This window comes from Convolutriloba macropyga, chromosome 15, assembly GCF_964194025.1.
Source record: "Convolutriloba macropyga chromosome 15, txConMacr16.3, whole genome shotgun sequence".
Lineage (NCBI taxonomy): Eukaryota > Metazoa > Xenacoelomorpha > Acoela > Convolutidae > Convolutriloba > Convolutriloba macropyga.
Genome location: NC_134482.1, coordinates 8,676,064 through 8,692,746, shown reverse-complemented (window position 1 = coordinate 8,692,746; position 16,683 = coordinate 8,676,064). Strand labels below are relative to the sequence as shown.

At 34.8% G+C, this 16,683-nt stretch overlaps 1 protein-coding gene across 2 annotated transcripts in view; it reads right to left on the bottom strand.

Moving 5' to 3' along the window:
- Positions 1-10,771: 10,771 nt before the first annotated feature.
- The window catches only part of LOC142353964 (alpha-actinin-2-like), a 71,542-nt gene continuing 65,630 nt past the window's right edge, over positions 10,772-16,683 (bottom strand). The window contains exons 19-20 of one of the 2 annotated variants that reach the window (XM_075406201.1): positions 11,575-11,733; positions 10,772-11,185 (exon numbers count right to left, since the gene is read on the bottom strand). In XM_075406201.1, the coding sequence (XP_075262316.1) occupies positions 11,033-11,185; positions 11,575-11,733 (312 nt within the window). In that variant the 3' untranslated portion in view covers positions 10,772-11,032. The remainder of the gene's footprint in view (positions 11,186-11,574; positions 11,734-16,683) is intronic. The other variant, XM_075406202.1, reaches the window with a different exon arrangement.

Sequence of the window (16,683 nt, the reverse complement as noted above, 5' to 3'; positions counted from 1 at the left end):
TCAAAGACGCAACAGTCCTTAATTACCCCGATGTTAAATTTGATAGTGAGCTCAAATTTCACGAGGGAGTCAAGAACGCTCATGGTAAAATGGCAGTTGCCATTAGAACACTTTCAGTCATTGCCCAAAAGCTAACCCTTGTGAATAGATTGGCATTACTGGAATGCCTTGCCATGTCACTTCTTTCCATTCAGCTGTTCTTCTTACAAGTCTTTGTGAAGAACTATATTCAACCCTCAAAAACACCTAATTCGGGATCACGAAACTGAATACGAATTGGCTATCGTTCGAGCCTTACCAATTTTCAAACTAAAGCACAAAAAATTACCTGCGAAGCTAAGACTCAAAAAGTTGGGCTTCAATTATTTGAGTAAATTTCTAAATAAACAGCTATCTGCCTTTGGCTCTTTAGAACTCACACACTTAAAGATTGCATACAATAAAAGAACACTCAAACTCTCAATTAATAAAGCTGCTAAAAGTCAAGAAAAGCAAAATATTTTTTCTGTAAAAGCATTAACTGGTGGAATGCTATTGCCATTTGCATTAGGAAAAAGGCACCTAGCAGGAAAGCTTTAGAGAAGCTCTAATTACTTTTTCTCATGAGAAATTTGTATCACTCCTAATTTTAGTGAACTTCAGTAAATGCTGGAAGGATTTTGAAATTAAAGGCAAATTCTGACCTAAAAAAAATTTAAATCGAATACTTGTGTTTAACTTTTATCAATTTATCATTGTTCGATGAAGTTTGATTGGAATTTAACTGTCTGATCGTTACAGCGTTAAAACTTATTATACATTGTATATTTATTTGCTCTTTTGGAGTCGGCCTTTTTCATGGGTCTGAATGTACAATTATCGTGTTTGTGTTTCTGGAATCCCGTCTTCTGTTTACAGAAATACTGGAATCCCGTCTTCTGTTTTTTCTGATTTGAAAAACTGACTAATGCTGTTTTCAGTTTTCTGGTATATATTTGAGACTTTGTAGAAAAAAAGAACAGTCAAAACAATAACTGCGTTTAATTTTTTCCTGATTATCAAAAACAATTGAAGTCCAATCAAAACACGCAGAACCTACGTGGTTGGATTCAAAGTCGGCTGCTCAACGTGGTTATACCTTCAATTTCCAGTAAATTTTCATAAAAATTGAAAAATGCTGAGTTATTTTGATTATTTTCATGCTGCGGAAATGTAAAGATTTCACAAAAAGAAAAAGCGAATGTTTGAAACTCACCAGGGAAGAAGTCTTCGATTTTTGCATTTTTTTGGAAAGTGCATTTATTTCCGATCAAAAATCCCACATTCTGCATTTTGCCTCCGAAACGGTACTATTCAAATGTTGTTCTGCTAGTTTATCAGATCATTTAGTGGTGCACATTCTGCATTTTTGCCTCCGAAACGGTGCTATTCATTTTTTGTTCTGCTAGTTTATCAGGTCTTTTAGTAGTGCAAACTTACACTCGCAAAACATTAAGCTCTTATTTTAATATAAGTGAAAAAAATAACAAAACATAGCTGGCAGATTGTCAGAAAATAGCCGCAATAGATTCGTAGATCGGCAGTTTCAAAAAAAGTAAAAAAGACAGCAAAAAAATTTGTTTTTTCATTGAAGGCTGATCTGTTATATTTTGTTTTAAAATCTGTACAAGTTATGCTACCTCTATTAGCTGATCTCAAATAACCTTCATTTAGAGTTGCACACGCCCATTTGACCTTATCTCTTTGAAATAAAATGAATAAAAGTCAATTTCAAAGTGAGGAAGTCATTTTTGAGAGTGAGGTAAGTCAATTGTGACCAAAAATTTAATCAAGCGCATGAACAAATAAACTCGCTCCACAAAGAGCGAAAAAATGACGCCACACATGCAATTCAGTTGAAATTGCGTGAACGATTGAACAAAAAGTGGCTGTGACGTCATATGGTCGTAACAAAAATCATGACAACGAAAAAAAACATAGCAGGACAAGTCCTGGCGTACAATTCAAAGAATTTTCATTGACTAAATAGAAAACTAGACCTAGAATGGACTATGAATGGATTGGGAAAACTATTTAGAAAAAAATCCGATCCAAAAAATCGAAAAACAGTAAAAATCAGAGTGAAATTGCCGCATGTAAACAAAAAACCACTACCGATAAAGCGAATTTTTGTTCAAACACCGTTTTCTCACTCTACTTTAAAATTGGAGCGAAAAAAATTCACGCCGCAAAACCACTCGCTTTTTCGCTCCACTTCCTGTTTCGGCGTGACCAAAATCACTACTTCAATTTGACTTCAAAAATCATGAAAATATGTGAACAGATCTTAAAAAAAACATAGCCGGAAGAATTCCGGAAACGACTCGAAGTGACAATCTATTTAATCGCCATCCAACTACTCATCAGAAAAAACTTGCCTCCACTAAATTATGATGTTCTCAAAACCAAACCATAAAACAAATCAAATCTGTTAAAATATGATTTAAAAAATCTGATCAAATTTTGTCATAACTTGAGATCCCGAAATAACTATCTTAAAATTACTTCATCAAAATAAGTAGTACTTACTAAAACCACTTAAGTGAATGTTTTAAAAATACTTGAGGCCAAATTATGAAAAAAAGCTCATCATTAAAACAGTTTGCACTAAAAAGTTTTTTTAGTAAATTTTATAATATTACAAAAGCATATAAATCCAAAAAGCATTCTTTTCAGCCAATAGGGCATCCAGATGCTCGCAAAACAATAGACAAATCATACTATTAAAAAACTCATTTAGTTTTTACAGTTTTTTGTTGAATTTGTTTTTGAATGCCGTTTCTATTCCTTAATTTTTTATGGCATTTGGGGAGTTTAGGGTTCATAAAAGTTTTTCTAGTTGTTTAGTAATAAGTATGGGCAATTTTGGATATGAATCATTTTTTTGTTGAGAAATATGACAAAAAATGGCGAAAATTGGAACTGTTTTTCTAATTTGTTTTGCAGTTTTTCGAGTTTTTTCTTTTTTTGAGACAAATTTCTTAGACTATAGAAATTTGTCTCAAAAAAACAGAAAAAAAACTCGAAAAACTGCAAAAAATATTAAAATAGTTCCAATTTTCGCCATTTTTGTCATATTTCTCAACAAAAAAATGATTCATATCCAAAATTGCCCATAGTTATTACTAAACAACTAGAAAAACTATTATGAACCCTAAACTGCACAAATTCCATAGACAATTAAGGAATAGAAACGGCATTCAAAAACAAATTCAACAGAAAAAACTATAAAAACTAAATGAGTTTTTTTAATAGTACAAGGAAACATAAAGCCGAATAGGGTTCCTTTGCAATTAGAGCAATGAAAAACTCGCAAAACAATGGGCAAATTATAATAGGGTGGGTAAGACACTTGTGTGAGATTAAAAAAAAACAAAAACTGCAAAAAATGAGAAAAATGGTTTAAAATTTCTCAATCTTTCGGTCATTTTTCCTTAGAAAAAAATGATTTATACCAACAAAATTTAGTAAATTGGTATCTGACAATTCCTTAAGTAACAAGCTTCTATTCAAATCCCACTTAAAGCAGTAAAACAAAAAAAACAGGTAAAAAATCAATAAATTTCGTCTAAAAATCAGTAAAACTGATCAAAAACCTCCAAATTAGCATTAAAAATCAAATTAACTACTTGAAATCTTCAATTCCTATCAAAACAAACCTAAAACTAATACAATATCATAATCAAACCTCATAACCATCAAAAGTTGCAAAAAAACTGCTTTTAAAAGCCGCACGTGAACAAAAAAAGTTTCGCTCGCTTAGAAAAAATTTTTTCACACATCAATTTCTCACTCTCTCAAAAACAGCGGTATGAAAAAAACCACTCTCTTTTCCCTTTGCTCTTCACTTTTGTTCAACACCAAAATCATTCCAAATTTTTTTACGCGTTTCACTTCCCGCTTCAAAATTCACTCCAAAAATTGATTCAAAAAAGGTCTTCACCAATACTCCTCTTCGAGTCGTAAAAAAGACAGCGCCCCAATACAATTCAAATTCTTTGAATTGTAAAAAACCAAGAAAAGGCCAATAATAGCCCCAGCTATTGCTGTGCGGCTATTAATAAAAAAATTTATTATATATCAATTAAATGGCAGAACAATTTAATGAACTGGCAATTTGATCACAGATCTTTTTTGCTCTAAGAGTTTTTTGAAATACGTTTGAATTGAGAAGAGAATGATGCACCCATCGTTACTTAAGAAGTAGAAACTAATTGGCGAAGAATTGCAAAATGCGGTTAAAATGGGTGACTTTTACAAACAACATTTTGTTTCTCTTCTACTAGTCCGACCAGAGAAGAATTTGTTATGCGGATTTCAAAATTGCTGTTCCAATTTTTGACTCTTTTCAATTATTTGAAATTTGAAAAAAAATTATTTTGTTGTTTTATTAGAACGGCGACCCATTTAGAACCAATAAGTGTGTTTTCTTGATAACTTCTCATTGAGAAAAAATGATCCTCCGACCTTAGGGATTTATGATTTTTGTGAGAAACCGATTGGAACTATTTTGAGAAGTTGCAAGATGAGAAAAGCCAGCGTGCCAAGAAAATTCTGCTTCATTTTGCAGCCTACTTAAAAACAGTACCCAAAAAATGATTTCCTAATCCACGAGAAATTTTCTGCAATTGGTCCTAATTGGATACGTGTAGCATTCGTTTGAAGTATTCTTCATGATTAATTGGAGACCATGACAAATGAGATTTTTGACCAAATTTTGACCCAAAAATGTTTCATTCCAAGAAAAATTGCAGACTTTTTCTTTGCAATTGAATTGAAAATTTTTTAAAGTTAAGTAGAGTAAACTTACCCCAGGAGCAGTTTGCTACAGAAACGAGAAGATAAATAATTAAAAGAGAACAAAGCTCAAACATATCTCTATGACAAAGTTATGCGAATCAGTCTAAATGCGTAACTAGTACATAGCATTGATGAAACTGAGATGAGAAAATAACTTAAATACCATACTGATGCAAAACAACAGCAGTGGCTAATTCAGTTCTTTAAGACAACTAATTAAAAAGACAGTCCAAAGAAAAAGAGAAATAGAGCAGTTCTAATCGAAAACTATGAGTAGTTTGTTGCTCTGATATATATTTCGTCTTTTTTCTCAACGTTTTGTTAAAACAACTTTTACCTATCTCGATGCTTTCTGCTGGTTATAATTTATTGTTATAACCAATTGTAATTGTAACACTAAAAGTTGAAAAGGTATTCTTTTCTAAATTCTAGAGTTGTTCTCATAAACAACTTTTCATTTTTCATAAAAAATGACTACTTCAGTATTTTCAAAACCACGGAGACCATGGCAGGAACATCAAATCAACCAAATTCATTATTGAAAATTAAAGATGGAAATTTTTTCTTGTCATTTTTGTTTTAATTCAGCATATTATCAGCGCAGATTGATTGACCTAACCTCCTCTAGCACAATGAAACACAGCAAATTTTGGGAGTTAGAGAGAGTATGGATCGACAGATTGAAAAACAAACGCTCGATTTTTTTGAAAGTAAGAAGAAAATTGTTTTTCACTTCTCTGTTTTTTGAAAGTGCTCTTCGAATTAGTCCTTTTGAGTTTGTGGTCTTTTCTGGAAAATGAAAAAAATGAATAGTTCATTGATTGTGAAACTCTTCATACAATAAAGGAAGAGTTTTTTTGAAAGATGGAAATTTTCTGCAGTTTACATAAAGATTAGCAAAAAACTTTTAAAATACTCCGAAGAACATGAAGACCTATACAAGAAAATTACTGAGAACAATGTACAATTGCCTCGTTAAGTCCAAGCATTATTTGCCAAAAAATTGTTTTTGGTGACGGGGTTCGTATTTGAGTTTTTGCGTGCGTGTGTGTGTGTGTGTGTGTGTGTGTGTGTGTGTGTGTGTGTCTGTGTGTGTGGGGGGGTGTATGTATGTGTGTGTGTGTGTGTGTGCGTGTGATGTAAGTGGTATATGTGTGCGTGAAAAAGATAGTTAGCCTTAGAGAATTTGTTTTTGTAAGTTTTAAGCATAAATAGCGGCAGAGTGCAGAAGCTATAGATCATGAAAAATTTTAAAGATTTTTAATTGTTACAATTTGCGACTTGCCAACACCATACAAATCTAGCCAACACCGTACTTAGGTTTTTTATCTCGCTGGCAACACATCTGCAAATTTTTTTATAACTAATTGTTTTGTACGCTTATGAAACATCACAAATGACAATTTCCAAAAACCCTCCAAAAATCAATGTAAAAGTTTATGCCAAAAATAAAATTAACGAAACAATTGCCCCAAAAGGTTGACACAGAGTTCTATAGAAAAATCCAAAAGATGTATAATTGAACAGTGACGAACTTTGAGTAAGGATTAGTTGCCGAAAAACAAATTTAAAAAGTTTTTGTTGTTGGCGTTTGTATTTGTGTGTCTGAGTTGTGTGTGTGCGCGTTTGTTAAGTTTTATCTGTTTCTATTGTACTACAATTATCTTTCTAGAATGCGTTCAAGCGTTTTTGTTTTTGTCTGTTGAAAAAAGACGGCATACTTTTTGGTTCAAACAGTGCAAGTAATTTTCTCCAATGCATATAATTTGCTTCCGGATTCTCCCAATAGTTTCTCTGACCAAAATTAATATTTTTTGTGACGTTGAGATGTATGTTGGAACATACTGTGCTGCGCACAGACTCGCACGAGCCATTTCGCTTACTTTCTGGCAGATTTAAGAAGATCTCGAAAAAATATCACCGTCTAATCCAGCTAGTTTGCAGAGACAAATAAAACTTATCATTAGTAAGACAACCCTACTGAAGCTTCTTAATCCCAATAACTCCCCAGTGACTAAGTAAATCTGCCGAAAACAAAAAACAGAAAGTGTTCTCAATAAAATCATTGTTGCTGCTCCTCGAAATGCTCCAGATACCGAAGTTTGACGAAAGTGATTGATACCCCTGGGTCAGGCAGCACAGACGTTCGACCAAAGCAGTTCTTTTTTATTGTCTTGGAGAAGCGAAAGAATTAGGATTGCGTTACATGCAATAGATTTGCCTCTCATCCAAGAAGGCGAAAATTGTCTCAAAGAGACGAAAACTTGACTGAAGTGATGTCTTTTTCTACTATTTTATTTGTCAATCTAATTTGAAAGTACATTGAGAAAATCTTTTGAAAATATTTGCTTTTATCGATTTTTTATTTGAGCGTGCCAAATTGTCTCGTGTTTTCACTGTTTATTTTTTGCTGTTTTACTTAAATGGTTTCACCGATACATTCCTACTCAATTCTAGGTCTAGTGTTTTGTTCCGTTGATGAAAATTCTTTGAATTGAAGTTGAGGCCTTGTCGTGCTATCTTTTTTAATGTTTCTTACCGCTATGTCATTTTCTAGCTGTTTCAGACTATAATTCATAACAATTGGTTCCCTTATTTCACACTCAGGGTAAGAAACCACTATCATTCTAGGCTCCAAAATATTATATAGATTTCCTCAAGACAATCCCTGCTGAAATTGATGCCACTTTGAAGTCCGTACTCACAATTATTTCCTCCCAGACAATGAGATGCCACTAACGCCGAACCCCTGTTTGATCAACAGGTCCTTTCATCACGGGAAAATGACAGCCAAAATCCAGCGTTATGCACAAAGATGTTGAATCTCTTCTGGTAACGATTTGTCAAGACGCAGCACCTCCCAACACTGCTCACGATGTCGACTTGAGGCGACAGCGATCCATTAACGCTAACAGTCAATGCCATTTTCTGGATTTTATAACTGCCTCCAGGAAGGATATGGCCCGTGTACTTTCCACTAGGAAAACACGGTGTGGTTACGGTAAAAACAGCTTACGATACGTACGTCAGCTACGTCATCCCATGCGCAAGGGATAGAGCACGTCATCGCTTCTCGGGAATGTTACACAAATCATCAACATAGCCGGCAGATTGCCGGAATAGCTGAGAAAGAAGACTTGCGTGCCATATAATCGAGATAGAAACAGATACAGATTTAAATTGAAAACAAAAATCGACGCCGCTCAAAAAACTAGGTAAAAACATTCAGCGATAAATTAATAAAGCTTGTTAAAATTCATTCCACAGAAACCTTTTATTACGGACTTTTAATGAGCAAATGAGTTCTTTGACCTTAAACAAATTCAATTTAAACTTAAGTTTTTAAGTGCAAAAGTCATTTTATTGAGTGAGGTAAGTCACGTATGATCAAAATCTAATCACGCAAATACCCTAAAAACTTTTGCTAAAGCGAGTGAGAAATGACGTCACGCGGGCAAATTCCGTTCGTGAGAGGAAGAACTAATTCAGAGAAATTGACTTTTTCAGCTTTGCTGTGTGAACAAATGTAAAACGAAAAAGGAGCGTCAGACGACTAAACAAAAAAACATAGCAGGACAAGTATAGCATGTGAACAAAAAACCACTAGCGAGAAATCGAATTGTTGTTCAAACACCGTTTTCTAACTCTACTTTAAATTTAGAGTGGAAAAATTTTCCGCCACAAAACCACTCGCTTTTTCGCTCCACTTTCTGTTTCGGCGTGACCAAAATCACTACTCCAATTTGACTTCAAAATGTGACTTCATGAAATGTGTGAACAGATCTTAAAACATAGCCGGAAAAATTCCGGAAACGACTTGAAGGAGAAAATTGCCCATACTTTTGACTACCCAACTAGAATAACTATTGTGAACCCTGAAACTCCACAAACGCCACAATAGAAACGGCATTCAAAAACAAATTGAAAAAATAAATTAATAATTTTTTTTAATAGTACAAGGAAACATAAAGCCTAGTAAAATTACTTTCCAATTTGGGCAATGGAAAGCTCGCAAGGAAATGGACAAGTCATAATAGGCTAAGAAACTTGTCTAAGACTAAGAAAAAAGAAAAACTGCAAAAAAATAGAAAATTGGTTAAAATTTCTCAATTTTTCTGTCAGTTTTCCGAAGAAAAGAATGATTTACACCAATAAAACTTTAGTCAATTGGTAGTTTAATATTCCATGAGTAACAAGCTTCCATTCAAATCCCACATAAAGCATTAATACAAAGAAAACAGGCAAAAAAATATATTTCGTTTAAAAATCAGCAAAACTGATCAAAACCCTCCAAATTAGCATTAAACTCAGAATTAACAACTTGAAACGTTCAATTCCTATCAAAGCCAGCCCAAAACTAATATAATATCATAATCAAATCTCATAACCATCAAAAGTTGCAAAAAACTGCTTTTAAAAGCGGCACGTGACAAAAAAAATCGCTCGCTTACAGAAAATTTTTTCACACATCAATTTATCGCTCTCTCAAAAACAGCGGTATGAACAAAAACCACTCTCTTTTCGCTCTGCTCTTAATTTTTGCTCAGCCCCAAAATCCCTCGAAATTTTTTCACTCGTTTCATTTCCCGCTTCAAAAATCACTCCAATAAAATTGATTAAAAAAAAACATAGCAGGACAAGTCCTGACGTACAATTGAAAGAATTTTCATTGACTAAACAAAAAACAACTTATAACGGACTAAATGAAATGAGAAACCCATTTCTAAAAAAATCAGATAAAAAGTTTTTTAAAAAAAAACAAAAAAATCGGTGTCAAATTGCCGCATGTGAACAAAAAAACCACTAGCGAGAAATCAAATTTTTGTTCAAACACCGTTTTCTCACTCTGCTTTAAAATTAGAGCGACAAAAATTCACGCCGCAAAACCACTCGCTTTTTAGCTCTACTTCCGGTTTCGGCGTGATCAAAATCACAACTCCAATTTGACTTCAAAAATCATGAAAATGTGTGCACAGATCTTTAAAAAAAGACAGCGCCCCAATACAATTCAAATTATTTCAATTGTAAAAATTCTTTGAATTGTAAAAAAAACCAAGAGCACCGCAACATAGCTCCACTCAGCTTACAGCTTCGCAGCTATAAAAAACGAAAAGTAAATTTGAAGGTTTAAACAAGTAACAATCGGGAAATTAGCATGATTTAAAATTTTCCATTAAGAATTTTAAAGGACAAAGAAACCGAAGTCTTTATAATGCTTTGTTTTGTGTAACGTGTTGCCACCTTGTATCTTTAAACAAGCCATTTTTGTTACGCTTTGCATTCTATTTAAAAAGCTCAATTAAAATGTTTTGAAGTTCATGGCGTCTTCGCACTAGCAAACGGAGTAAAACACGGTGTAAAAATTTCACAATTATTGAATTCATTATTAGTGCCAGATTAGATGCTTTAAAAATTGTATTATAAAATTTATATTGAGCAGTACCAATTTAACTCATCAATCTATCTATTTGAATTGTGAAAGCGGCTTGATAATTAACTCAAAAGCGACAGACAGACAAATAACCTCATAAAAATTACTATTGCACTGTTTTCTTGATAGCAGAATTACAATTTCGGCTTCAAAATTATACATTAATCATGTAGGAATCCAAGAGCTAAGTTATTCTGCTTCGAATAGTTTCTCAAAACGGTTTTGAAGCTGAGCTTATAATTCGCCAATCAAAATTTGCAAAACTATAAAACTTACAAGGTCAAAATGTGAGTGAAAAGTTTGAAATTGGGCGAGTTGTATTCATATCAGCATGTGAGGTCAGCTCCTCGTCGTCTGTGTTTCAAGTAGCCAGTTGAATTCTGCTTTTCGCATCAAACGCAACATTTAATCCCCCCCCCCCCCCCCCCCTAGTATCTTAAAAATTGTAGAATAAACTCAATCTCGACAGTAGGTCAAAATAAATTTTCAAAGGTCACCCTTTATTCATTATTTCTTATCGGAATATTATTCAATCGTAAAAATACGACTTCGGCCTTATTTTAAGGTCGGACGAAAAACCGAAATAAGCGCCCTCAGTTTTTATAATGAAATTTACAATTAAATTATTATAGTTGTGTCGTCTATAAGAGCAATTTGTGAAATGTTTTCCAGCTGTTTCTGTCAGCTATTAAGGCTTCAGAACATAAGGCACAAGGCATATTCATGAATCCCGTCTCCTCAATTTTTGTCCCTCTTTTCACTCTTGTGCCAGAATATTTTTTCTTATCTGGAGGAGAACAAAGTGTACGTGAAGGTGACGTAGTCCAGTGCGCCCGGAGGTGCATCTCGTCCGGCATATGCGGGCATTCTCTGTATGCAGTAGTCGGCCTGCACTGAGGGCAAGTCTCGTTTCAGTTCCTCGGGCAAAATGTACGACTGAAACAAAATCCGGATGTCGCCGAGATCACGCATTATATGATATTAAAAATGTTTTGAACGATTGAACCGATGTAAAGCCCTCAAATATAAAGTGGGCTGTTGATCAAAATCACAAATACTATGTATAGGACATACCCTGTATAATTTTAGCACACTTATCTAGCAAAGGAACCTTGTTTCTGCATATAATTTAAGTTGTCCCATACCCGTTCCCTTCCCCAAATGTACATACCCAAATTTCATGTTTATAAACAGATTTTAAAACATTAGAATTCAACTATTCCATATTCAAAACCTCTTTGTACGCACGTTGATAGATTTACGACAAATATATACAAACAGCTTTACGTTCTCAAATGAAATATTATAAATTATGCTTGACTGACCTTTTCATTTGCGAGTACTCTGAATGACTCGATGACTTGTTCAACAGTGTCCACTTGTGCTGTCTCTCTCGTCATAAAGTCCAGGAAGGCCTGGAAGGTGACAAATCCATGTCCATTTGGATCCACTATCTTCAGGATACGCTTCATCTCCTCATTGCCCTAAATAGCAGAGGATAAACAGAAACAATAATTAATTTAGATAGTTTTATTTACAGAAAAAGCTGTGAAATTAACTTGATTTTGGAATTATCACAATGCAGCAGGTATTAAACATTACTGAATTTTATGCAAAAATCCGATAGCGTTCAAAATACGCCAACTGCCAGAGACGTATTGCCACAATGCCGCAAATAATTGAACATAACCGACCAACGTTGGGCGGATTGCTCTCAAACGACAGGCGAGCGGTTGGCTTCGTCAGTAGTCAGCCAAGGTTTAGTGAGACTAGCTTTAGCTTGATTCGACTTTTAGTTTTCTAGCCTTGTTAGTAAATAAATCAAATAAAAACTGATATTTCAAAAAAAAAATTACAAAATATTGCAAAATTTAAAAGAAAAGCTTCCAGATTTCGCAGTAAAAAGTTCAAAACTGTTTTTTTGTTTCTGGAGTTATGTCAAGTAACCCATCTGCAAGACTTCAACAGCTTCGTTGGCCAGTAATGATCGTTAAACTCAGAAAAGGACAAAAACTCGAAATTTTGATGACAATAGCAAATTTAAAAAATTGCGAAAATTCAAGATGTTAAAATCTTCAAAACCATTTCATTGTCTCAAGAAACTATCCAGTATCCCTAATACAAGCTTTAAATAGTTTCACTGGCTCATAAAGATCCAAAAACGAACAATATAATTTTCCGAAAAGTTGAAAAAATTAATTTTATCATTAAATTGCTAACGCTCGAGTCATGAAAACATTGATAACCAGTCCATTCACTCTAGAAACTATGCGACAGCTTAATATCAAAACTTGGAGGAGGTCCCTAGGACCCTGGTGCCGGAAAAAAGATAGAAAAGTTACAAAATATTCAACAAAAAATCTTGAAACAATTGCAAATATTTTTTTAAAAATTGCTGATAATAAAATCTTGAAAAACATTCCATTACATCTAGAAGCTATACAGTAACCTATAATCAAACCCTAGAGGAGTTTCCTTGGCACTTGAGGCTGGAAAACCCCAAAAACCGACAAAAATTTTCAAAAAACTTGAAAAAACGCGAGTTTTATAAAAAAAAAATCGCTAAAATTTTTCATAATAAAAAATTGATTCCATGGCAAATAAAAATTTTTCAGTAACCTATTATCAAACCCCTGAGGACGTTTTCTGGCCCTTGCGTCTGGAAAGAGGTGGATAATGAAAAAAAATGTCAAAATTGAAATTTGCTCGGTTTGTCAAAAAAATTCGTGTTGTTAAAACCATTCCACTACCACTAAAAACTATTCAGTAACCTATTATAAAAGCCTAGGGGAGTTTCCTTGACAACTAGGGCAGCAGGAACTCAAAAATGACAAATTTTCCAAAATCTTGAACAAAATTGCGAAAATTAGAATAAAGTTGCGTGTTTGTACCGATCGGTTGTTCGTCAGTAGCCACCGTGTGGGGGGGGGGGGGTGCACCGGGGGGGGGGGGGGGGGGGGGGCTATTGGGGAGGGAGGGGGCAACAGTGGGGGTGGGGGGCAACAGCGCGGTGGGGGTGGGGGTGGGACAATAGTGGGGGTGCTCTTCAACCTCAAAGAACCGCCCTTCACACCATAAGTATAAGTCTCCAAAATAGTTTGAGCTGAAACAGAATTGAAAGGCTCTAAGAGCATTTAATGCCCACTGGGCGCTACCTGTTTATCCCGTTTTTGAGGACGAAAAGTCAAAAGCGTCAGACGAACAATCGGTCAAGCGAAAAATCGCATTAAAAGAGACCGACAGGACTAATATAATTGCTACAAACTTCGTTGAGAGCAATTCAAAAAACATATCCCACTAACCTCCTGCCAATTGCTGTTGAACGACTGGCTAGCGGTTGCCTTCGGTAGTAGCCAGCTGGGGCTTAGGAATGCTAGCATGTGGGAGGGGGTGGTCAATCGATGGTGCTATGGTTATGAGGGCTGAGAAAGGGGGGTCCAAATCGACAGGAAGAGGGTGAACCGGATGATTGGAAGGGGGAGTGGAGGGTTCAAAATTTTAAGATTAAGAACCACCCTTCACAACACGACGATCAATATTCTTAGAGACTGGTTAGGCGCAAGGCTCCAAGAGCTGCTCAGCCACTTAATGCCCTCCGAGTTTGAACTGTTATACCAACTTTGAGCACGAGAAGTTAAAAGAGTCATACAAAAAAATTGATCAAGCAAAAAAAAATAAGCCCACAGAACCAATATAATTGCTAAAAAAATTTGTTTGAGAGCAATTATAAATTATCTGCAATTGGAAAAAAACAACAGGACCCAAATACCAAATTAACAACTACAAACTTTGACTTGATAAAAATCTTTTTAACAGCATCTCTCGAAAAAAATAATAGCATGATAAATCTAGCTTTAAATCAATTAACGTCCCCCCAATGACCTTCACTTGGAGTGAAAATACTTATTTAGAGGGCAAATCAAAACCCTTAGTAAAGAGACAAATTGGTTTAAGGAGTGGAGCAATAACGTCACGCATATAACGCAACTGAAAACCGACGCGTTTTTTTGGCTTTGCTGCAATTTATTGACTAACTAGCTTTCGAGTCTTAAGTAATTTTGCAGTTAAAAGCATTCCCCAGTTCTTTACCGCTCTTTTATACTCCAGGTACGGAGTGTGTTCTCTTGCGATTGTCTGAATAATTGTAGGAGTGCATTTTTCAGTTTCCAAAAAGAAGTTAGTCTTTTAACAGTTCAGAATAACGTAAATGTCTCAATACGAACGCTTTCAGAACTGTTTCCGCTACTGAAATCGGGACGCAATTTCGAAATGCAAATATAGTTTTTATCCCACATGCCTTTTTAAGGAGCTTTACTTCTTCTTGCTTTACTTCTTTTCTTGGAAATCTAAGCTTTCATCCAGGCGTACACCTAGTTATTTGACAAACTTTGACTTTTAGATGATCTCATTACCTATAACTAATGAACTACTTCCGTTGCTTCTCTTTGTCGTCCAAAAATAATGAATTCTGATTCGATTTATTTAATTGTAAGTTCAGGCTTTGCACATGAAAGATATTTTTTACTTTTTTCCTTTTCTGTTGATGTAAGTCACATTTGTCGTCCGCACACTGGACTAGTTCAAATGATTTTTCAAGGTGCTGTCCCATGTCATTTATGTACAAATTAAAAAACAACGGTTCAGGCGCCTTTCCTTGGAGAAGCCCTCTATTTAATATAAATGCGTCGGACTCAGTGTTGTTTACAAGTACTCTTTGTCTTCTCAGTGAAATGAAACTATCTGTGAATCAAATGCTTTCTTCATCAAATCCAATTATTTTTAAATTTTCTAATTAAAATTTATGGTCAATAGAACCAGAAGCTTATCGTTTTTGTCAGTCTGATATCCTATGAATTCAGTTGTGTCTACAAAGGATACCATGTTACGAACTTCCGATGGCTACTACACTACACTACACACAACACTGCGCAATTATAGTCTCACTGACTTATACCTAGGGACTCAATCTAAAACTGAAACAATGATGAACATGGTTGGCAGACTGTCAAAAATAGCCACAATAGCTTCGTAGATCTACAGGCTCAAAAGATAGAAACAGACGAAAAAATAAATTTCTTTTATCAAATGCTAAGCTTTTTTATTTAGATTATGAATCTGTTGCAGTGCAACTTATTGCAGTGTAAATTAGGTGGTCTCAGATATCCTTCAATTAGAATTCCACACATTCCCTTGACCTTATCTTTTTGTCTTTTTGATTTAGAGTAAAAAAAGTCAATTTCCGAGTGAGGAAGTCATTTTGAGAGTAAGGTAAGTCAAGTGTGACCAAAAACTTAATCACAAAAAAATTCGCTCCACTAAGAGTGAAAAATGACGACACGCACGCAACTCAGTAGGAATTGTATGAACGAATGAACAAAAAGCAGATTTGAAGTGATTGTGACGTCATATGGTCGTAAGAAAAAAACTTGACGAGATAAAACATAACCGACTAACGTCGGGCGAATTGCTCTCAAACAATGCGGGGGGCAACAGTTGCGGGGGGTTCAATCTCTAAGAACCACCCTTCGCACAATAAAACAAAAGTCTCCAAAAGATTCTGTGGATCGCATACTTGAAGACTAGTGAGCTGAAAGGCTCTAAGAGCATTTAATGCCCTCTGGGCGCTACCTGTTTATCCCGCTTTTGAGGACGAAATGTCAAATGCGTCAAACGAAAAATTGGTCAAGCGAAAAAGTGCAAAAAAGATGGACAGGACTAATATAATTGCTACAAACTTCCATAACCACGATTTGGATTGAAAGAAAAAATGGGTAAAGATGATTTTTGTAGAATAACAATTTACAAATGCGAATTATTTTGATGTCATTTCGTTGGTGAACAGACTCGTGTTTCATACTGAGAAGACAGAAGGGCTAGTCTCAAAACCAATAAGAATTAGAGATGGTAACAAAGAACCAAGTTCGAGTAACAAGCATCAAAAACTGGGCTTTATGGGTTTATCCCGTTTCCATTTCTGATTTCATTTTTTAATACTGACTCTGTTCATTTTGATTTAAGTTGCTGAGCAACTGCTGTCTAAAAACACTTTAAACAGAATGAGAGAAGAGTGACACTAGCCTCGACAAGTCAAAAAGATTTCACGCAAAATGTTGAACAAGCTGTGAACTAATGTAAAGCAAAAATTTTTATTCGACGAAGTAAAAAAAACATAGCAGGACAAATCCTGAAGTACAAATCAAATAAATGCCATTGACTAACTAAGACTTATAGGAATGACGTTCAAATAGCGGGCATCTAAAATTGGGCTTTATGGGTTTATCCCGTTTCTATTTCTGACTTCAATTTTTTATACTGACTCTGTTCATTTTGAATTGCTTTGCTGAGCAACTGATGTTCAAATTCACTTCTAGCAGAATGAGAGAAGAGAGAAACTAGCCTAGAGAAGTCAAAAAGATTTCACGCAAAATGTCGAA